The 23,824-nt window shown below is 39.9% G+C and overlaps 1 protein-coding gene across 1 annotated transcript in view; it reads left to right on the top strand.

Annotated features, from left to right (window-relative positions):
- LOC102916148 (uncharacterized) overlaps positions 1-23,824 on the top strand; it is a gene marked incomplete at its 5' end in the record, with an annotated part of 285,360 nt that overhangs the window by 57,795 nt on the left and 203,741 nt on the right. The window contains 3 exons of the mRNA XM_006972859.3: positions 8,403-8,480; positions 13,628-13,747; positions 15,642-15,872. Coding sequence (XP_006972921.2) covers positions 8,403-8,480; positions 13,628-13,747; positions 15,642-15,872 — 429 coding nt within the window. The remainder of the gene's footprint in view (positions 1-8,402; positions 8,481-13,627; positions 13,748-15,641; positions 15,873-23,824) is intronic.

Here is a 23,824-nt window from a genome sequence, read left to right as displayed (position 1 = left end):
CAAAGGCACACATCGGTTCTAAGCTACAGGTTTTTCCTTCTTTGGGCGAGGGGTGGAATTTAGAAGAGAGATTTGATCCAGCATAGCCACATTACAGAAATGTACAGGAAGAAACAAAACAAAGCATGACTGGAGGAAAGATGCTGAACTGCAGGGTGAGGATTGCAATGTAAAGATATGTGACTCCCTGACCGAATATTCCATGCCCAAATACTCTACCTTACTTTAAGAAATATATTCCCAAAGGTTAAGTTGAAAATAAAATATTTATATTTCTCTGCCTGGTTCCCATTTCCCCTAACTTGTTCTACTGCTGGCCTTGGAGGAGGTCCCTGTAGCTGCTTAATAAGAAACTTCTGGGTATTTCCAGAAGAGGGGGAGCTCATGAATGGCTGTTAGTTTTATAAAAAGCATGCAGAGTAAATCCAAAAGCTTAAACTTCCTTATGCATAAGAATCCAACCCAAAAAACATCAACATAGTTAATAAAATTCATAGTCATTTTATGCAGTATTCAGTTTGTGCTCCAACTTCCCCAATTTGCCCTTAAACATCCTTTACCACATGTTTGTCTAGTGGTACCCAATCAGAAGCATATACTGCAGCTGTTCTTCTGTCCAGCAAGCTGGCCTGACATACTGACTGGATTAGCTGTGCTGCAGACATCCTATAGATACACTTGACCACTGCTTCCTCCTGGAAGCAATTATTCATCTTTGAATATTTCATTTTGTTTTCCCTGATACTGTTTCTATAAAAAAAGACAGGATATGTGGAGAAACAGTTTGGATGCCATTAGGTCATTGGTAGTTACATTATTTAGTTGAAAGGCAGAAAGCGTGACTTTATGTTTAACATTAGAAACATATTTTTTCCTTTTGTGCTTTAAGGTATGTCCCATAAAGCAGTTATTTAAAAATAGCTTAAAGATTCAATAAATTCGGGGAAATCTGTCAGGAGTGCAGTTTCATGAGCTTATTATATAATGTTCTCATCAATCCTTAGGTTTCACACCTCTCTGTGCCACCTCAAGTTATTATTTTTGTATCTGATTATACATTTCTGAGAATCACATTACAATTATGTATTTTCTTGATCTATATCTTTTTGCATATTCCTGTATGTACTGATAGATCACTGCTATAATTAGGTTGTTATTAAACTGAAATCCCAAAGGTTCATGCGAAGGATGCTGGGTCTCCAGATTCTGGGTAATGGTGAAGCCTCTGAGGTATGAAACTGGTTAAGAGGCAATTAGAACATAGGGTACCATCACAGGGGCAGATTAGGGTTGGATCTAGGGTTGTCCACTAGAGTTATGGCTTTCTTGGAAATAGGGTAGTACTGTAAGAGTGGATTGTTAGAAAGCCAATCTGCCCTACTGTTGTGGACATTTCTGCATGTGGATGTTGCCCTTTCCCACTTCCGTGACCTGTAATACAGCTAACAGAAGTTTTGTTAACAGCTGAAGAGATGTTGGCCCTTAGAACTCCAAAACTGTGATTTAAACCAAAGCTTTCTTTATAAGCACAAGGTATTTTGTGCTTATATTATACTGTGCAAAACTGACTGATGAAAATATCCTTTCTTCGTTCTGGGATGTGATCTTCATTAGCTCCAAGGGCAGGATAGTATGGCATGTGTGATGTTTTGAAAGAAAATGCCCCCCAAAGAGAGTAGCACTGTTAGGAAGTGTGGCCTTGTTGAAGTAGGTGTGTTCTTGTTGGAGGAAGTGTGTCATGGTGGAGGCAGGTTTTGAGGCCTCATATATGCTGAAGTCACGCCCAGTCAGACAGACCACTTCCTGTTGTTTTTGGCTCAAAATGTAAGAACTCTCAGCTCCAGCACCATATCTTCCTACATGCCACCATGTCGCACCATGTTGATAATGCACGAAGTCTCTGAAATGTAAGCCACCCCAATTAAATGTTTTTCTTTATAAGAGTTGCCAGGGTCATGGTGTCTCTTCATAACAACAGAAACTCTAACTAAGAATGAAAAGGCAAACTAAAGATAACTTGCATGGTATGAACTTATGTATAACATTTCTTTATATATTTTAGTTAATTAATTTGGAGTTTTGATGCTTTTTTGCTATTTTTTTTTAAAGTAAAGGCTAATAAAAATCAACACTAGGAAGTAGAATCATAGAAACTATGTGTCAGGTAATTCCTGTTGTGATGTAAATCCCCCATGGAGGATTGTGTATCTGCTTCATTTGTTTCTTTATTCTATCACATATTTAAAAAAATATTGAGACTATCTAAGGTTAATTGTTCAATCGAAATTATTTTGTCAGGGCTCTTAATTATATAGCATAAATCCTATATCTAATAATTAATATTTCTTCTCAAATTGGTTGGATTGAGAAGTGCCCGGAGGTAAGTAAAGCACATCACTGGACATGGCTGTGAAGGTGTTTCCAGAGAAGACTGACCCACTTTTAAAAGGAGTAGCACCATCCCATAGCCTGGGATCCAAGAGGGAAGAGGAAAATGCCAGATAAAGCCAGGGCAAGCATTCTCTCTCTCTGCTTCCTGCATGCTATGAAATGAGCTGCTCTGGGCTGACACACTATCCCCGCTATTAACAGAAACCCCGGGGATTGTATGCCAAAGTAAACATTTCTCCTTAGGGTGCTTATGCTGTGTTGCCACAGTGACAAAACATCTGACTGGCCAAGAAAATTGGCACCCAATGTGGAATTGTTGCTGTGAGTATTCCTGAAAACAATTCAAAAGCTTTATAAGCAGTTTGTGCAAGAAATCTGAAAAATTTAGAGATGCAAGATAGAAAAGCTATAGATCAATATGATTTAAGCTTAATGAATAGTTCTGGTGATAACTCAGAAGACTGGAATTCTGGTATGATTGATAGTAAAAACTGTGGTCTTTAGGTTTCAAATGGAGATGGGGGCTTGTTTGGGAATATAGGTCATTTGCATTAAATTGTAGAAAATAATTTATCTATAATTTGTCCTTGCCCTGAGACTTCAGGGGATGCTAAGTTGATGCTGAGTGATGTGCTAATTAATTTGTATGAGGAACTTGCAAGGCAGTTCATCTTTACCATAATGTCATTCTTTCTACCTATTCCTAGGCAAGTTTATAGTGCAAATTAGGAGCAAGAAGCAGAGCAGAAGAAGACCTCTGTAACTTGGTCTGACAAATTGTTATTAAGTTTAGGCTACAATAACATTGTTGCTAATTTTACATTCTCTTTCTTATTTGTATGAGATGTATTTGGGAACCTATGTATATGGGGTGGGTATGTGTGTGTGTGGGGGGTATCATATGGAGGCCAAAGTTTGACTTTGAGTGTTTTCCTCAGTTACTCTCCACATTATTTTTTGAGACAAGGTTTCTCATTGAACCTGGAGCCCAGTGATTTTGCTATAAGAGCTGACTAACAAGTCCCAGAGATCCTCTGTCTCTGCGCCTCCAGCACTAGGATTACAGGCATACAGTACTATGTCTGGCTTTTTGTCGGTGTACTGCGTAATTCTGTATATCAACTTGACACAAGCTAGAGTCATCAGAGCAAAAGGAGCCTCAGCTGAGGAAATGCCTCCATGAGATCTAGCTGTAAGGCATTTTCTGAATTAGTGATCAATGTGAGGGGGCCTAGCCCATGGTGGGTGGTGCCATCCCTGGGCTGATGGTCCTGGATTCCATAAAAACAGGCTGAGAAACCTAGGGGAAGCAAGCCAGTAAGCAGCTCTCCTCCATGGCCTCTGCATTATCTCCTGCTTCCAGGATCCTGCCTTGTTTGAGTTCCTATCCCAATGCCCCTCAGTGATGAACAGCAGTGCTGAAGTGTATTTCAAATACACCCTTTCCTCCCCCAATTTGATTTTTGATCATGGTGTTTTGTTACAGCAACAGAAACCCTAACTAAGACAGTGGAGGTGCTAGGAATCCAAAGTTAGGTCATCATGTCTTCTTAGCAAGTACTCTACCTACCAATCTATCTCCCCAGCCAATAAAGCATGGTTTCTAAAGAAAATATCAGTATTACAAAGGAGCTGAGTACTTTACATAAGGGTAACAGGAAGGATCCGTGAGGGGCTCTCAGGAAGTATACAGACTTCAACCCATAGGCTCATGGTTTGAGATGGTAAACTTACTTGAAAAATGTTCTCTTGAAAAGGGAATCTCTGGACTCTGCTCACACCAGGTTGCCTAGTAAATTTACTCCCCATATTTATTTCACTGTGTTTAGCCACACAGGCCCTTGGAGATCACTGCAGCCATAGCCTACAGCATCCCAGCTACTTCTAATGCTGGATGCAGATCTTGATATCACCTCTGCATGGCTGGTTTTGCATGTTAGTAGACTATGTTTACATTGTGGGGTGGATAAAACACTTGGAGATGTGCTTGGATCTCAAGTTGGCTAGGAGTCATTTTATCACTGTGTTTTAAAGACCAATATTTATTTGGTTTAACCCTAGATCTCTGAGCTATCTAGTCTCTGGTTCGTAGTCACCTAAGGAGTACCAGATGTGGGTTCCATCTCATGAAGTGATATCAGGTATTGGTTGGTTACTCCCACAATATTTGTACCACCATTGCCCTAGCATATTTTGCAGGTAGTACATCATTGTAGATAAAAGTTGTGTGGCTGACTTGGTGTATACGTTTCTCTCTTGATACCATGCAGAATATGTTCTTGAACCAAAGACAATGAAATGTAGGCGTGAAGACTCTATGTAGGCACCAGCTCAACATCTCCATGTTCAGTGAGTTGTATAATGTGTTCAGCAATGGGGTCTTGCTGTCAGTTTTTGGAGAGCAACCTATTGTCTTGGCAATAGTTTGGGTTGTTTGTGGATTTCCATGAGATCCTTTTTACCAGCAACTCAATTGGATATAACCTAGTCCTGGTATTACAAGTTTCATTTGGTGACAAGAGCTGGTCATTTGGAACTCCATCTCCCCCATTATTTGGAGACTTCAGTAAGATCATCCTCATATATTTTAGGAAGTTTCTCTGCACTAGGGTTCCATACTAACCCTCAGATGCCCCTTAATTCTAGTTGTCTCTCCCCACATTCCTTCCTTCGAGTCTGTCTCCCCTTCCTTCCTCACTTGATCCTCCCATTCGACCCCTACCCAGTCCCCAGTCTAACCATAAAATCTATTCTGCTTCCTCCTTCTAGGGAGAGCCACATCTTTCCCACCTAGTCCCTTTCTCTATATCTACTATTCACATGAAAGTACATACATACCATATTATCTTTGTGGGTCTGGATTACATCAATTAGGATGATTTTTCTAATTCCATCCATTTGCCTGCAAATTTCATGTTGTCATTTTTTTAACAGCCGAGTAATACTCCACTGTGTAAATGTACCACATTTTTCTTTTATCTATTCTTTTCTTGAAAGATTCTAAGAGCCAGAGAAACAGATAATTTACTATGAGATTATGTCTCCTCAGAATGTCAGAAGCTACACTCTTAAAGTCTCTCCAACATGCCTGCCTAAACATAGTGGAACAAGGATGAAATTGATAGACATGCTAATGTGGGTGGGCAAAGCCCAGGAGGCTTCAGTCCTACACAAAAAAGTACAGGCAACTAAGGAATGGGAGGAATAGTCTTATCCAGGAAGAGCACACAAATTGCTTAACTAATACCAATATCAGCCCTGCAAACATACATACAGGTAGCAGTGTGTATGTAACAGAAATCAATGAAAAAGAGGCCATGATTTTGAAAGCAAGCAAGGAAGAATATATGAGAAGTTGTAGAAGAAGGAAAGGGAAGTGGAAAAAATGTAATTATATTATAATCTCAAAAAAGTAAAAAAAAAATTAAAGAATATTTTGTTATTTCTTATTACTTAAAACTTTAACTTTGAATTTAATTCAATGGAATTTATTTCAATAACCAGAGTAGAGTTATTAATTATACCACACATACATAAATTTGGCATATGAAAGAATAATATGTATGCATGATTGATATATTAAGGTTTACTATGTCAACCTTAGTGGTAAATATATACTTAAATATGTATAATTCTTTAGAAAAAAACATTAAAATGCTTTATGACCATAGAAAATATTTCATGTAAAATTGGTGACATAACTCATGTAAATATTTATATTATTTGAAGACATTGAAGATTTGACAGTGAATTCCAAGGCCATTTTAATATTTAATAATTTAATTTTGTTACTGAGACTTTACCAAGTGTGATGTGTGGAATTTTAATGTACAGATGATTTGCTGTATATATATATATATATATATATATATATATATATATATATGTGTGTGTGTGTGTGTGTGTGTGTGTATCTGCTTATGTAAGATTTATGTAAAATCCTGGTAAAATCTCTTTACTAACAATTTATAGACTTCTGAATTTCTTATCCTTTATAATGGATGTTTGTGGATCCTTCTGATTAACATTTTTAGTAATTATATGAGATAAAGGGTTCTGAGATGACCATTGCATGCATACATATCATTGGACTTATACCATCTTTAGCTTATCTCCAGTGCAGCAGGAGCATAGTTAAAAAGCTATGTATATGAGTCCCTGCTGTCTCTGGTCTCAGGCAATCCTGGAGTCTTAGACTTCACTATGCTTGGACTGTGGGCAATGACTCTAATTGGATCTTGGCTCTAACATTGAGAAACCATTATCACAAAACCCAAGTCCTCTATCCCCCTGGAGATGCACAGTGATCTTTTAGGATAACATGAGTGAAGGGCTGAATTACCTCAAGAAGAATGTGACAAGAAGCCTAGTGGTCTTCCCCAAGTGGGGTGAAGCCTTCCTGTGTGGGGAGCTGATCACAATTTCACTGTAAAACAGAGAAAATAAAATCCTTCTGAGGGTGTGTCAGAGAGACTGGCAGCCAGCTGCCTACAGTTCTGAGGAAAATGGAAAATGTACCTAGCAAACAGGCAGTAGTAACAGTGAGGTTTTAAACCAGAGGCTGGTTTGCGCTGCCTGGTAGATTCTTGTTGCTTTTGGTAGAAAAATTGATGAGACAGAGATAAACTAGGGGTAGTCAAACAAAACAAGTTAAGCCTTGAAGGTTGTGACGCTCTCAGCCTCTCAGACAGCAAGCAGCACAGAAATCAATGAAGACTGTGGCTCAGGACCACAGAAGAATCCGAACAAAGCCCTGGAGTACTGTTTGTGGAGAGCAAAGACACACTGAAAGGTTGAAGGACTGTCCATGTCCTCTCAATCAAACCTTACTAGATTTCTAGAGAGTTGAACACATCACACCTCCTGTCATAGAAATCCAAGGTTCAGAAGGTCTTCCCTCTTAGACACTAGATGTTTCTTTTCACCTCTGCCAAAGGAATACATTGTCAGTAAAACCCACAGAAGACTCACAAAGCCAAGGAGCCTCTGCTATCAACTGAAAAGACCAAAAGGACCATCAGATGAGGATATCTCAGGCTCCTTAGACTCACCAGCAGGAAGCAGGATGAGAAACCAAGTGACAGAGATATACTGCTTTCATGAAAAAAAAAAAATGGAAATATCAGGCAGATACTCAATAACACATGTAATTAATATGTATTGAGAGTCATAATAAACCAGTGGATTAAAGAAACTAAAAGAAGGAAAATTCAAAGCATGGAACCAGAAGTTTAGTGGGATAGGTGCAGACCCATGGGAACTTGTTTCCAGATGTTGAGACTTCATGAAAGAGCATGCAACATCTGGATCTCACAGGTGCATGAACCTGTGGTCCCAGCCAACAACTCACACCTGTGTCCAGCTCTCTGTCCTCCTCATAGAGTACACCCACGTGAGTTACTATTATTATATCTGCACAGATATTAATAGGCCTTCTGTATGTACACAGGCTCAAGTGAGGCTTATTGGTCTCGTGTAATTGTTTCCCTTCGGCTTCCCAAACAGGCTGGGTTGGATGATGAAGCACATGAGTCAAGTACTGTAACATCTCTAGTGTTCTATAACTTTAGTCATGTGTCCATGTATATGTTGTAAAACCATGTGAACACTATGTTCAGAGAAAATGCAAGGTGTGAGAAGGAGAGAGAAAAAAAGGAGTGGGGGATTGTGAGGATGATGGGGTTGGGGTTGGAGCTTGGTTAGTAAGGAGTAGAAATGGACAAGGGGATCTCTGTTAGTAGCCATCAGCTGTTTGTCTTCTGGTTATGCTGTCCACTACTCCCTGTATCTTCCTGGGCAGCAATTATGTGAGTGAGGAAAATCAGGTTTTATGAAAATGTGGCTACCCTAGGAAAAATTCATTGTTCTTATTTGTTTTAGAGAATCATAACTTTGAAGGATTGGCATATTCTGTTCTTAGAGAAAGTCCAGCTACTCCATAGATACTTCAAGTGTGTGCTAAATAGATTTTTTATGAACTTTGCTTTTTATTTCTCTCTTCTTCCACACAGGACTCAAAATTTGAAAGAAAAGGACTCAGCCAGAACATTCCCATGTCATATTTGAAGAAGGGAGAACCATTTGAAAAGTATGTTCCTTAATGTCTAGAGTTCGTACCCTGTAGTGTGCACGTGTGTGTGCATGTGTGTGTGTGTGTGTGTGTGTGTGTGTGTGTGTATGTTCCTATGAATTAAGTAGGGATGGATTGCAGGTGATAGGCATCTCTAGGTTGATTCAACTAGAGGGTCAGGATTTGGGGAACTATGTCCTCATATCATCCTGGGATAGATCAGTATTCTTCATCTCCAAGATGTTGGAGGGTAGGTATTCTAGCCTTGCTGGTGTAGCTGAGAGCCATGTGTGACTGATCTCTCAGAAAATATTCAGATTCTTGGGTCAGTATAGGAACCTCCAAGATGTGGGCACAGCAGTCACTTCACCACACTGTAGCCAGAGCAAGCGTGTGGTAGGAGTCAGCATTCAGCTGGGATAGTCTCATAGCATTTGCCTGCCTGTGTGTCTTTTCACAAGGCTGTCAGCATACTTCAGCATCAGTTGCCTGTCAGTGAGGCAGGAATTATAACACCCTGTTGGGTATCCTGGGGGTTGACTGAGGTAAAAAATAGAGAATGTCTGAAAGAGTTTCTCTGAGCATGCTGAACACTCAATGCTGCATCATACTGAGAACATTAGTGGTTCTCAGCAAGGATCAATGTCATCCCCAGGGAACATTTGGCAACATCTAGTAACATGTTGATTATGGAAACTGGCATTAGCTAGGTTGTCTAGGAGTATTCAGTGGGCAGAGGACAGGATTCCACTAAATAGCCCGGCAGTGCATTGAGCAGCCTCCACAACGAAGAGTTACCTGGTTAAAAAGGTCAGTAGTGGTGATGCAGAGAAGACTGCTGTGCATTCTTTACTATGACCTCCCTTATCGTGTGTTCCATCTGCAGTGCAAATAGGGTAACCACCAGGGTGGGGCCTGTCCCCTGCGAAGATGACGTAGTGTCTGAGACACTGGCTGCGCAGTTAGGATTATATATTACTAAGGTGTCATTTCTATGCTCAACTAAAGACCACTGGAGAATGGAATAGCATCCTTTATGCACCCAGTGTTTCTAATGATAGGACTTTGTACTATGGAAATTGCCAGGGAAGTCTATAAGACTTTACATGGGAGATAGCTAATTCCAGGCTAACAACAAAAATAGGAACTAACATAAATAGCCAACAACAAGGGACAATTTAAAAAAATTGTGGTAGACAGAATTAAACACCAGAGATGCCTGAAAATCTAGTTGTAGCAAAAATACGCATATAGTGTACAAAGTAGAGAATAGAAGTTAGAAAACAATATGTGTAGTGTCAATTTCACTTTGTATTAAAATGAATAATTTAACTGTCTAGTTATGAAGAGTAGAAGCATGTATTTTGCAGAGGTTATATATAGTCTGTAGGTGGGTAGGAAAGTTTTGATAATACACAGCTAAGCACATACACAACCAGAATTTTGTAACTGCAATGTGAACATATTTATAGACTCAACCAGCCTTAGATAGAAATTATTTGTAGGAGCTGGAAAGATGGCTCAGTGGTAAAGAGCAAATACTGCTCTTGCAGAGAAGGCTTAGGTTTGGTCCCCATTAAACACATTGGGTGGTTCAAAATCACCTGTGACTCAAGATTTAGGTGATCTTATACCCTCTTCTGGGCTCTAGGGATTCTGCATTCACATATACATACCCATATCTACACACACACACATACATACACACACACACACACACACACACACACACACACACACACACACACACAAAATTTAAAATGAAATAACTAATAATAAAAAGGAAGTATTTGTTAAAAAATAAATAAACCCAATAAATATAATGAAGACATACAGCTGTTTGTTTCCCCTTGTCATGTCTCTAAACAACACAGCACAGAGCTATTTGAATAAAAAAATGCATTATATTCAGTATTGTAAGTCAGGTAGAAATAACTTCACCTATAAGGGATCTTATATATGTAGGCTTTATGCAAATAGCACAGAATTGTAAATAAATCTCTTGAGCATCTCTGGGTCTCAGCATCTGGGAGGGAGTGTCTTAGAACCTGCCCTCCCAGGTATGCAGAGAATGGCTGTTATTTCCATCATAAAGTTAATAATGCTCCATCAGAGGGTAAGACAGGAATGATGGTCTACCTCAGGACTTGTCTTAGGGTTTTATTTTGATTGGGGCTGGTTTACCATTTCAGAGACTTAGTCTGTTATCATCATGGTGGGAAGCATGGCAGTACACAGGCAGACATGGTGTTAGAGAAGGATCTGAGAGTTCTATATACAGATCTAGAGGCAGCAGGAAGAGAGAGTGCCATTGGGCCTGGCTTGGGCTTCTGAAACCCAAAGCCCTTCCCCAGTAACATACTTCCTCCAATAAGGCCACACCACCCAGGAGTGCCACTCCCTATGAGCCTATGGGGGCCATTTTCATTTAAATCAACGCAGGACTCAAGGCAGACAGGATCTCATGCCTGCTCCTGGCTTCTGACCTTGACCACAATTGCTTTACAGGAGCTTAAGTCAACAATGTCTCTGGGTACCTGCTTCTTCCTTTTAAACTTTCAGGAAATACTTTTAGAAAACTGTTCACTGGGGTAGGGGTGGGGGGAAGTGGGCTTATTACCAGGGACCATATTTTCTTCTATTTATTTATTTTGCTTGTTTGTTTATCTCAGATGATAATAGTGAATATAGTATGTAATTATTCAGATTAATATTTGGGGATATTTCTGAACGCCTTGCAATTCGTATCAAAGAAACAAAGAAAGAAACTGAGGGAAGCCATTTCACTGTGGTTAACATGGGATGTTTGATGTTTACTAATGAAATCTGTTTACCTTCATAACTGTATAATAGGGCCATTAAAGACAATAGATACAGTAGTTTAAAAGTAATAAAATTTACAACAAAGTGTATTTAATTTGAAATTGGATTGCCAGCAAATGGGTGTCCTAATGAACCCCTGTGTCAATGTAGCTCTAACCACATTAAGGGAGATAATTTGTATCACAGAGACTGAATCAGCAGTGAGACCCCAAAAGGCTATTCCTCTGGTGGGGCTACAGTCATTGTCACAGATGGCCCTGCTGATGGAATTAAGCTTAAGTCAGGAGAAGTGGGAGATAAGTTCCTTCTTAATTCAAATGCATTTGGGAAGGCAGGCAGATGATGTCAGGACTTGAGAAGCAAACAAACAAAAAAGTCAACAATGAAGAACAATCTTGAATAAATTGAGTATGCTATTAATAAGAGGGCAAGTACCCAGAGAGCATTTTAAGGAGAGAATTAGAAATTGATCTCTGGCCCTTGTGTTAAAGACAGAAAATGTTTTTGTCATATCAGTAAGCATCTATTTTCAATGAATGCTTTTCTCAAGGTTTCATAAACAATTTGTTGGATCAAAGAAGAATGGGTAGCAAAAAATTAAATGACAAGAAATCTTATCAAACACAGATGGCCCTCCACATTTGTGGTTTCTGCATCTATGCAATCAAGTGCTAATAGATGGAAAATGTGGTTAGATCTATGATGGCTTCAGCCATATTGAGTATGTCTGTTCACTCTTATTGGTATACTATAGAGACAATGTAGTATAGCAGCTATTTATATAAGTTTACATTCACTAAATGTCTTATTAATAAACTTTCTAGAGCAGTGGTTCTCAGCCTGTAGGTCATGACTCCCTGGGGTCAAAATGACCCTTTCAAAGGAGTCACCTGAGACCATCAGAAAACACAGATATTTCCATTACGATTCATAACAGTAGCAAAATTATAGTTACGAAGAAGCAGTTGAAAATAATTTTATTGTTGGGGGTCGCTACAACATGAGGAAATATATTAAAGGGCTGCAGCATTAGGAAGATTAAGAACCAGTGATCTAGAGATTATTTAAGTATATGGTAAGAAGTAGCGTTGGAAAGTCATTCACAGGCTTGAGAGGGCGTGCACAGTACCAGAGTTCGCTTTCCAGCACCTACACGGTGTGACTCAGTTACCTGTAACTCTAGCTCCAAGGGATCTGATGCCCTCTTCTGATCTCCAAGAGAGTCTGCAGTCACAGGCATGCATATGCATGTGTATGTATGTGTACACACAATTAAAACAAAACAAATATTGAAAAAATATGGTATATGTGCATATATTTTAACTATGGCATTATTATATAAGGGACATGAACCTCTTTGGATTCTGGCATTCACAGGGAGTCCCCGAGCTGATTTCCTTCAGATAAGAGAAGACAACTGCATTTGACTTCTTGGTTATTTCTGAAACAACTGACACTTTAATTGCTGGGAGCTCAGTAGCTTATATAGCATGTCATATATTTTATGGGACTGTACTTCAAAGACATTGCTTGAACCAAGTGCAACACCTGCAATGTGGCATTTATAATTCTTATTTAATCCAAGAAAATACTTAAGGAGAACATCATACTGTATTATGAATCTAGAGGCAAAGCTTTTCTTTCTTTTTTTATTATTATTATTATTATTATTATTATTATTTTACAACACCATTCAGTTCAACATAATAGCCACAGAATCCCCTGTTCTCCCCCTCTCGCCCACCCCTCCCCCCAGCCCACCCCCCATTCCCACCTCCTCCAGATCAAGGTCTCCCCCGAGGACCGGGGTTGACCTGGTAGACTCAGTCCAGGCAGGTCCATTCCCCCCTCCCAGACCGAGCCAAGTGTCCCTGCATAAGTCCCAGGATTCAAACAGCCAACTCATGCAACGAGCCCAGGACCTGGCACCAATGCACAGCTGCCTCCCAAACAGATCAAGCCAACTGACTGTCTCACCCGTTCAGGTGGCCTGATCCAGTTGGGGGCCCCTCAGCCTTTGGTTCATAGATCCTGTGCTTCCATTCATTTGGTTATTTATCCCGGTGCTTTATCCAACCTTGGCTTCAACAATTCTCGCTCATATAAATCCTCTTCATACTCACTAATTAGACTCCCAGTGCTCCACCAGGGGCCCAGCCGTGGATGTCTGCCTTCAGATTCCTCAGTCCTTGGATGGGGTTTATGGCATCACTATTTGGGTGTCTGGCCATTCCATCACCAGAGTAGGTCAGTTCCTGCCGTCTCGCGACCATGAGGCAAAGCTTTTCTTCATGTCTCTTTTCAACATCTTTTCTTTCTTTTTAATTCCTTCTCCTACCTGCTGCTCCAAGTCAGCTGTGCACTGCAGATGGGAATTTTTACACAAAGGGCAGTCTCATGGAGCAGTGCTCATTTCCAGAAGCAACTAAAGAATCCCAAAGAGCAGAAGGTGCTTGCTACAAGGTGAGCACTCTCGACTGGCTTCTCCTGATGCAAAATATTAGATGATGGCATCCACTGTGTGACTATCCTTACCTGTTCTTTTCCTTCTAAGGGGTTCTTCAGAGAAAGCAGGTCTTACTAAATGTTTATGACACTAATTCCATGCTAAACCACAGGCCAAAAGCTGTCCATGGAAACATATGTGGTATTCTTCATCACAGGGTACCAATATGACCAGACTCAGTCTCAGCTGTACATGGTACCTGCCACCATGTGAATGACATAGGCTTGAGATTTGACGAATCTGCATTCCCCTTCTCCTACTCTGCCTGACATGTGCTTGACAGAGGTTGTAAATGCAAGAGAGATTGTGGTATAATTCCTCAGCCTGGCATTTCTGCCCCCTGGTCACCATTCGATTATCTTCCAAATTGCTGTGTTTCGGAGAGATAAAGATTCTTTATGGCTTGCTAACTTGAAACAACCACAAGAGCCGGTACAGAGATGGCTAGGCGACCATGCAGGGTAATTCCATCGGAAAATGACAAAATCTTTGTTTGTATGACATTTCCAAAATTACTACAGAAGATGAATCTAAAACACAAAATGTCACATTTGGCATGCAAAACTATCACAATATATTTCAGTATAAAATTCATAGAGGCGTTTAATTTAGAATGTGTTTAATAACTCCGTCTGCCTGCATCGGTAATCCTGCCTTGAGGTCTAAAAAGATTGTCTTATTTATTCAGATGGTGTTAATTTTTAAAATATTTTTGGAAACCAAAATATTAAGGTTAAGTCTTTGTTGTTAATTAAGATTTTCTAATTAAACCAAAAATAATTGTTATTCTGATTAGTTTTTAAGTATGATTTGAATGGGAAAACAAAAGAAATTGAACAACTTTTCTTGTTTACGCAATTCTAGAAGCATACCATGGATGGAAATATACATTATCTCAATAAATTCTAGGCAAGATTAAGAAGTCTCTCCTGTTAACTGTAGATTAATTCAGCAGTACCACCACCCTGGATGGGACAGTATCACGCTCTTAAAAAATGATATTATTTGTGATTGAAGCAAAAAGTCCCAGTGAATTCTTCAAGGTTGAATTGTTCAGGAACTTGTGAGTCTAGAAATTAAACTTAATGTTATCTTAATTCTCAACAATCCTGCTTTAGTGTTTACCTAATCTGAAATAATAGTTCGTTAAAATCATGAATTTGTATAAACTTTTTGGCAATTATGGAACATGGAAATGGCCTGCTTCAGTAAACCATGAACTAGCAATGAAATTCAAATGTTCCCCTAAAAGGTTCAGCACTGTCTCGGTTACACTTCATGGGCTAAGACTCAGCCTTGAATTTTCCCCCTTTCTTGTTGTGGGAGGGCCTTTCATTGGAAGCCTGTGGGCCAAACTGACATATTGAGAGTATGATGGATCAGGTGAGGTGTGAGTCTGACATGCTTTGCAATTCACTTATCAATGTGGCATTATTATCTGTGATTAGTATTGCTTAAGATTGTTGCCTTTCTCAGGCCGTGAGTGAAGCTTGCTGCTAGGGTTTCCCATTCCCTAATATCTTAGCGGGCATGCTGTGTGGTTTTCACAAGTGTTGGATTCCTGCTAATTCCATCTTACTATAATAGATGAATGGTTTCTGATGTCACAGCTTATTAACATACCATGCTTAAACACTAGCTAAACTTTCCTTCCCATCATCGGGGAGTTTGCTTTTTGACCTCTTAATTATACATTGTGGGGCCTTGTTTGTTATCATTGTTAATACCTGACAATTACAGGTTGAGTAAAAATAATTGTCTCCCTGATTTGCCCTCTGAAAAGCCCATTGTTGCTAATTGCTTGGTTGTACCCAGTTCCTGTGTAACTCAAGAATTGTGCCTTTTATGTAGGGTAAGCAGTCTCGGGTGCCTTGCCTACAAATACAGATCAGATGTATCAGGGGCCTCAAGGACAAGGTTCCCCAAGGCTCCTACCTTCTCAGAGTGTCTCTGCTCAATCAGCTGGGGAGCCCTGTCTCACAATGGTGTCAGACTGAGCAGCTGAAGACGAGAACACGTCCAGTTCATCATGGTGGCAACTTTTATGATGTGGGGCTGTATTTCCATGAAAGCCTTTCCATGGTAAGCTGACCTTTTGTGAACACATATTACTTTGTGTTTAATTAGAGTCTGCTGTCACTGTCTGTCTACCTTCCCTCTCTGTCCATGTAGTTATAGAGAATCAACCTACTCTAATCAACCCAAAGGATCTTATTCACACACTCTTCCATGATCACATTTACTTGCTTAACAAGTATCTAATAAGCACCTTCTATCAGTCAATCTATCTATCTATCTATCTATCACCTATCCATCCATCCATCCATCCATCCATCCATTTCAACTCCTGTCACAGGTAAAGATATATTTAGTCTTGTGTCCTTTATTTGTTAAGAATGTTGTAGGGATTATTGATCTTCCTGTTTTCAGGGTTTCTAAGCAGATAACTCTGGCACACACATGGTGTGTGGCACATGCATGTATAACGTAGGCAGCCAAGAGTTGGAGGAACTGTACAGATAGTAAGTGATAGGTCATACTGCTGTTCAAATGCACTCTGGAGGGGAGAGTGCTGGAAGAGACATGGTGGGTGAGTCTAGAAGTGATCCTGGATAAAAGGAGGACAGCAAGAAGTGAGTACAATAGAAACACTGAAGGCAGCCTCAGCTCCCCCCCCCCCCCAGCATCTGCACTGGACAGATGCTGTCTTCCTGGGTAGGTAAAGTGGGAAGAGAGAAAGGAGAGTGGATTCATCCTAGAAGCCCAGATCATGCTTCTATACTAGGAGCATGGCAGTGACTGTTCACAGCAGTTCTGCCTTTTATTCTATTAAATTATTATAAATATTATCAGAACCGACATTGGTACTTCCGGATGAGGTTCAAGGAGAAATATCTTCTACCTGAAAATAGTTTCACTTTTAACTTTTCACTACATTAACATTGTAGCTATGTAAGAATTTTGGGATAACTACCCCTTACTTTTTTTTCAGTAACTATGAAACACCTCCATAGCAAATTGTGAAGATGGAAAAAAAACCCAGCATCAATCAAAACCATACCATTAGACAAAATGTGTCAAGTACCAAATGACCACTCTGTGATTTAGAAGTAGATTGGGTTAAAATAAAAACAACAAACAAAACCAGCAAACAAGCACAGCTCATTATTGGAAGATGGACACTCAATAGGTATGCTCAGCTTCAGACATATTAGAGTAGAGACTGAGGTAACAGCCAGGACAGCAGAAGGTGCTTTGAAACAGGGACATAAGAATTCATTTGAGAGAAATGTTTAATGGAAAGGGGACCTTGACTGACAAGATTTAATGGAGGGCACCACCAAGCCCCTACTATGGACCATTTAGAAGATGGGTACAATGATGCTGTCCTACACAAGGTGTGTGCGGAGAGATGCCTTGCCAGTGCAGAGCAGGAATCCTACAATATCCCTTTGTTACTGTTGTAATCACACTATCTCTTTGATAGAGCTCATAAAATTTTACCCACTGGACTTTTCTTTTGATTAATATGATAAATCCATATATTTTTAGATAACTTTCAAATTAACCTTTGGTTAAGAACAATGTAGTTTAACAGTTTTTCTTCGTTAAATGGTTCCAATGACCTTGTTAAGAAGCACGGGGTATATGTATGGGGTTTTATTCTGAGCTGGTTATGGAGATGACTTTCTCCTGGTGAAGCCACCAATTGCCAGTAGCAGAATTTGAGGACAGGTACAAGCAGGCATCAGCCATAGTTCAGGTCCCAAGGTTGACTCTTCAGTCTCTCTATTAGAGAAATTTTTCAAAAAGGTGAGTGCAGCTAAGAATTGAGTTAATAATTTGAAGGGGTCTAAACAGCAATACTGTATTATTTCTTTAACTTTCAAGCCATCTTAAATGTTTTACACTGAGGCGTGCTGTCATTTGTTTTTATTCCTGTCATTTGTTTAGATGTCCACTCTCTCTCAAGTCTGTGGTAAAAATGTGAACTCTGCGTGCAGGAGCCTCGTCTATTCTTCTTGGCTTTGTGCAGGCTAGCCCACATGAGCTTGAGTGATTGTAATGGTGCCATGCATAGAGCAGTGCCCTTTGGAATTTGAAAGGCTCTATTCACAGAGTGAAACTATTAAGACTTTGAGCTGATGGACCCATCAGAGGCGGGACCCAGTGGATGAGCCCTTAGTTCACTGGGTGTCTACCTTTGAAGGGGACTGTGGATGCCAGTCTCATCCTCTATTCTTGCTTCCTGGATCATGGAATGAGTCATTCTAGCCATGCCCCACATTTTCACCCTTGTTAGAGGCTGAGAGCAATGAATATCACTGACATTGGACTAGAACCTCCCAAATTATAAGCCAAAGCACTCTTTCCTCCACATACGTTAACTGCCTCGGGTATTTCTTTACCGTGCTGGAGTGCTGACTCATGCAGAGCAGAGGCTCTGGGCCAAGTGCCAGTGGGAAGAGTTGCATCATGCAGGTCTGGAAGGAAACACACTGCAAATTAAAAGAGTGGGGTTGCAAAGGTCATCCGCAGGGTCAAAGCTGCACTGAGTCTGTAGGGACAGCGTGGGGAGTCCTGTGACAAGGAAAGCATACCCTTTCCTGCCAGTCAGAGAAGGAAGCATCTTGGGATGGTTAAAAGAGCTGCCCAAACTTTCTGCTTGTCAGAAACAAACGAAACATAATCACCTTCTGCCATAGCCTGGGAAAACATGCTCTAGCAGGCTGACAAATAACATTGAATTGTGTTCGTCCTTTAATACCCATCCCTAGGATCCTTAATCTCCCCAAACAAAAACAAAAACAAAAAACAAACAAAAAACAAACCAAAAGCAAAATAAAACAAATAAACAAAATCCACTAGGCCACTTCACATTCAGTGTATTTAAGAAGAGCATAACACTCACGACAAAGAATAAACACAAGAAAAACACCCAAAACAACCAGAATTTGGCAGGAGAGGGAAGTCACCAGAGCCTCTCTGCTTCCCAAAGTTGAAAGGCTGCTGCTCGAAGTCCCATTTGCTCTGTCAGACTCAAGCTAGCAGCGCAGTCATGGTTTCTCGTTAAGCGTGCAGCTCTGCCTCCTGCTCTCACCGCTGTAATTTGTAGGAGACTGACAGTTAAACAGGGGGTTTTCAAGCAACATACTGTAATGTCATTTTATTTATTTATGTATTTATTTTTGAAAGAGTGTCTCATGTATGTCATGCTGGCCTCAACTCATTATACAGGAGAGGATGATGACCTTGATCCTCCTGTCTCCACCCTGAGGACTGGGATTCCAGGCATCTTCCTCAATGCCTGGCTTATGTAATACTAGGGTTTGAATGCAGAGCTTCCTTCATGCCACCTAAGCACGCTCCCAAATGAGCTATACTCTCGGCAGCAGCCACATAGTTTTCTAATAATAACAACAACACATTCAGAAACATAAAACTGTGCCTTGGGTTTGTAATTAATATTGAGACATTTGAGACATCTATTTTATTCCATTTAAGATACAAGTCAAAGAGGCCTATTTCTTTTCTTCATGAGTAGAAGGGATTAGCTTCCCTAAGGCAGCTGAAGGCACAGCACAAGGCACCATACTTGTGCTAACTGGAGAGAGAGATGACCATCTATCTGTGAAAAAAGTCAAAGACCACACAGAAGGCATTATTTAAATTAAAGAATAAGGCCTAAATACAGGAGACACACTGAGTCTGAGGAGGAAGTGTCTACATCACATACCTATAAGGTTGTCTTACTAATGGACCTCTAGTGAGAACACAATGTTACAGCATCACAGGTGGTATACCTTTTGGCATCAGGCTGAGCCAGGAGGTCAAGACTTGAAGGTGAAGTGCAACTGATCCTGCTTATGGGTGTAGGAGAGGGCTTCTAAGGGAGGCAACAGATGTGTGTCTAAGCCAATGGTGTACTGCTCCAGGCCTCCATGGTACAAATTCCTTATGCAGTGTTTTGTTGTTGTCCCAAATGATTCTCCATATTAACATGGCTCTTGCTGTATTGTGAGGCAGAGGTCATCAAATAAGATGAGTTAAGGGAAAAGTATGTGTCTCAGGTCCCTTATATCACATGAATAATACTAAATACTTTATTTCAGCATAGTAGGTCAAGTTCATATGGATTCTAAGCTCAGGCCTGTTGGTGCTGAGTGCTTGCTTGAAGATTTTTGTGTAACTCCTTGGTAAAAACATTGAGAACCTGCTTGTCTTCTGACATTTGTCCTAGAAACATTTCAGATACAGAGATTGCCATCTTTGTTGACAGTATCCATTAGCAGTCTATAGATGTAGATCTTTGGGAAGAAATATGCACCATGACGTATGTTCCCTTTGACTTCTGGTCCTGGCAGGATGATGGAGTAGGTTAAATATTTAGGTTATCTTAGTCTACCATTCTGCTATAATAGGGTGTTAAAAGGCATATTCATTTTCAGATTTTCATTTTATAAACATCTTGATTCTCCATAAATGTGGGCAAAAGGCTTTGGAATGTATAAATACTCAAGAACAATAGGGATAGCCTTGTGCATGAAAAGCCAAGAAAAAAAAAAAAACCCTGCAAATCAGAGAGAAGAGTGGCAGACTGGACAGTGGTAGTGTGAAAGAGGAAAGGATTGATGGTCAAATTTGGCTAACTAAAGGTTTGGCATATAACAACCAACCAGGGGACGAGGCTTTATACTTACTAGATATGAAATTTAAAAAATTTTCTGCATGAATTCTAGATGCTCCAATGGTGTTTAAAAGGAGCAGACAAGACCAAAAATAAAATAAAATAAATAATCCATTAGGTAGAAATTATCTCAGATACCAATATCATTCATATCATCATGTAAATAACAAGAACTATTTCTTAACTTAAACTCTTTCAAAATTGTTTCTCCTGATAATACACAATATGATTCTATAATAAAAATATAATGAATGAAATGAAAAATTCAAAAGGTATATTGAAGATTGGACCTTTCAAACTAAGAGCAAAGGATCAGAAAGTCAGATGAGAAGCAGCTCCCTAGACTACTGCATTTACAGGTAAAAAAAGATGGAAAACATGAAAATACATTCACATATCGCTCTTTGATAGTTTCTAGAAGGAAAGAATAAGGAGACAGTACCTGAAGAAATAGGTGCTATTAATTTCCCAGATTCATTGCAAGACACACACACACACACACACACACACACACACACACAAAAAAAAAAAAAAAAAACCTCTGAGCAGGACTATGTAAGATGAATCCACATGAACACATTCTAGCAACAGCAGCAGACAGGGTTCAGCTAAGCTGCACATTTACAATACTGAGATACGTGATACTCTTGACAGTTAATATCATCAACGTGACAGAATCTGGACTCACCTGGGAGGTGGGCCTCTGGACATGCCTGTGGGGGAATATTTTGATTCCCTTAATTGAGGTGAGAAGACCCACCTTCAGCGTGTGGCATCATTCCCACCTAGGTTGGGATCCTGAACTGTATAGATGGAGAAACAGAGCTGAGAAGCAACACACACTGATTGCTCTCTGCTTCCTGGTTGTGGAGGAGATGTACTAGCTGCTCTGAACTCCTGCTGCCTCCCTCTCCCTGCCATGAACTGCACCCTTGAACTTGGAGCCTGAATAGACAGTTTCTTCCTTAAGTCGCTTTTGTCCATATTTTATCACCACAGCAGGAGAAGAGATTGAGACAATACAGTTCTTCTTACCTGTCACCCAGGCACGGGGCCGTAGGTACCACAAATGAATGGAACCATTCCTTACTAAGGACATAGGATTTGTTTCCCAAGGCTGCCATGAAAAAGTTCACAAAGTTTAGAACAAAAGTTAAGATGTAAGCAGGGGAGGTTTTGTGTGTTTCTCGTGGATTCTGGCAGGCTTTTAAGGGCTTTTTGGTTTGTAGATGTCCACTGTGATCCTCTCCACATCTTCCCTGTGTGCCTGTCTGTCTGTCTCCATACAAATTACTCTTCTTCACAGACATGGAGGACATGGCCGTGTTGGGTCATTGCCATGTTAAAGACATCATTGCAAGTTGGTTAAATAAAAAAAGATCTCATTTTCAAACATGGCCATTTTCTGAAGTACTGCATGTTAGAAATGTTGGAATGGTCAGCATACTTCCTTCTGGAAGACCCAATTCACTCTACAATGACTATATTCTTAGTAGAAATGAGCTAAAAGCATTAATAAAATAGCATTCAAGATCAAGGAAAAATGCAAGAACAAATGACATTTTCATAGTCTTTTCTTCAAATATATTTGAAATGTACAACTTTCAAAAAGTAGTGGTAGAGATAGCCTTTTATCCTAGACTTTAATAAAATATTTGATAATTCAAAGCATTTGAACCACAAAAGAAAGACTAAAGGGTCACAAAATGTAGATAAGTACATGATTATATCTTAACTAACACAATAAGAAAGTCAAAGTGAAGTTTCCAGTGAGGACTCCAGCATCTCTATACTTTCCCTAAGACAGATAGGATGGAGGGAGCCACTGCCTTGAGCCATTCGTAAATGTACAAGAGTGCATCATGCTTATTGCTGCCATGATTGAACACTACAGACCATCCAGAGAGCACCGAGGAGACAGGGAAACTGTAGAGATCCTTCAAAAGTTTGGAGAAGGATGCCTTCCGTTGTTTTCTCTGCTTGGGTTTTAAGACATTAATGTGGCTAAATAAATACAGCATTTTTAGGGCTTTATAGGAAAGTCAAAGAGAAAGGATGTCAAAAATACTTTTTAAAATGTAAAGTTAAATATGAATTAAGAATTGTAACCATTATTTTCTTGTCCCATTAGCTTGCATGATAATTCTTTTTGGGTGACATTTAAAATATCATTATTGACCTTTGGCAATGTTAGCCAAACTGGAAGAAACTTCTGTTAATTATTAGCTAGAACTGTTATGCTTGCAATTCTTAGTTTCATTGGGCATGGGGATCAGTCAACTTATAAAAAAGGATACAAATAATAGGTTAAAGAAGCAAAAATAGCAAAACTCAGGCAAAGAACATTGATTAATGAATTTTTAAAAATTCTTAAAGGTCATGTGCTGAAGTTTGGCTGAGCCTCGGGCAGAGCTAATGAACATGACCAAGCCCCTCTGTGTGCAGCAGGTAACCCGTGCTGACTCGGAATTTGCTGACATTACAGGGTTATTATTTCTGGAAGGATGCAGCATTCTGGAACAATTTCTCTAATGATTCCATTAAGACCATGGTTTCCTTCAATTTAGGGTAACATATTTCATTTTTCACATTACCCCACAACCCAGAGAAAATGAAAGCATGTCTAGGATGGAGGGTCTGTGTCAGCCAAAGAAAGGAGAAAAAAAAAGTCACTTGATTTTGATGGCACTTAACCCCATTTTACATTTGATAAGCACATCTGTTTTGTGGATCATGTGTCAGTGTGTGAGGTTGTCTAAAGGCAAAAAAAAAAAATTTGGTTTAAAAATCATTAACTTATGGCAATCTCGAGGCTCTCTCAAAGAAGTAAAGGCTAGCTGCCACTACATGAGTCTGTAAGACCAGGGTCTCCGAGAACAGACTGAGGACACAGGCTTCCAGATGGCAAGCCAGAGAGCAGGCATTTGGTGGTCATTTATCAGGAGGTTTTTCTTCCTCTTTACCTGCTTGTGAACAGATGGGGGCCTGCTGTAGAAATGCACTTGGGTTCCTAAATAAATCATTTGCAAAGGCTCTTGTAAGGTGTTCCTCAGCCTATACTTAAATGCAAAGAACAAGAATAAGTACAAGAGGCAGGAGGTGGAAGGTTGTGTGCTCTAAAACCCATATTCTGGCTCTAAACTTCCTCCGTGATAGGACCTGGTGCTGTCATTATCTCTCCTTGTCTCTGTGATCTCCACCGTAAGAGTCATCACCGGAAACCCTGTCTCCTGAAGCCGTGTTACCACCAGAGCAGTGATCTGGAGTAAATGCTACAAAGAATGCATTTCTTTCAACCAGGCTTCAGCTCCAATAAGCAGCACAAGCCACACACATACCTTCTCTG

This window comes from Peromyscus maniculatus, chromosome 5 (genome assembly GCF_049852395.1).
Source record: "Peromyscus maniculatus bairdii isolate BWxNUB_F1_BW_parent chromosome 5, HU_Pman_BW_mat_3.1, whole genome shotgun sequence".
NCBI lineage: Eukaryota > Metazoa > Chordata > Mammalia > Rodentia > Cricetidae > Peromyscus > Peromyscus maniculatus.
The sequence above is the reverse complement of the archived record's forward strand: the minus strand, read 5'-3'. Positions and strand labels throughout refer to the sequence as shown.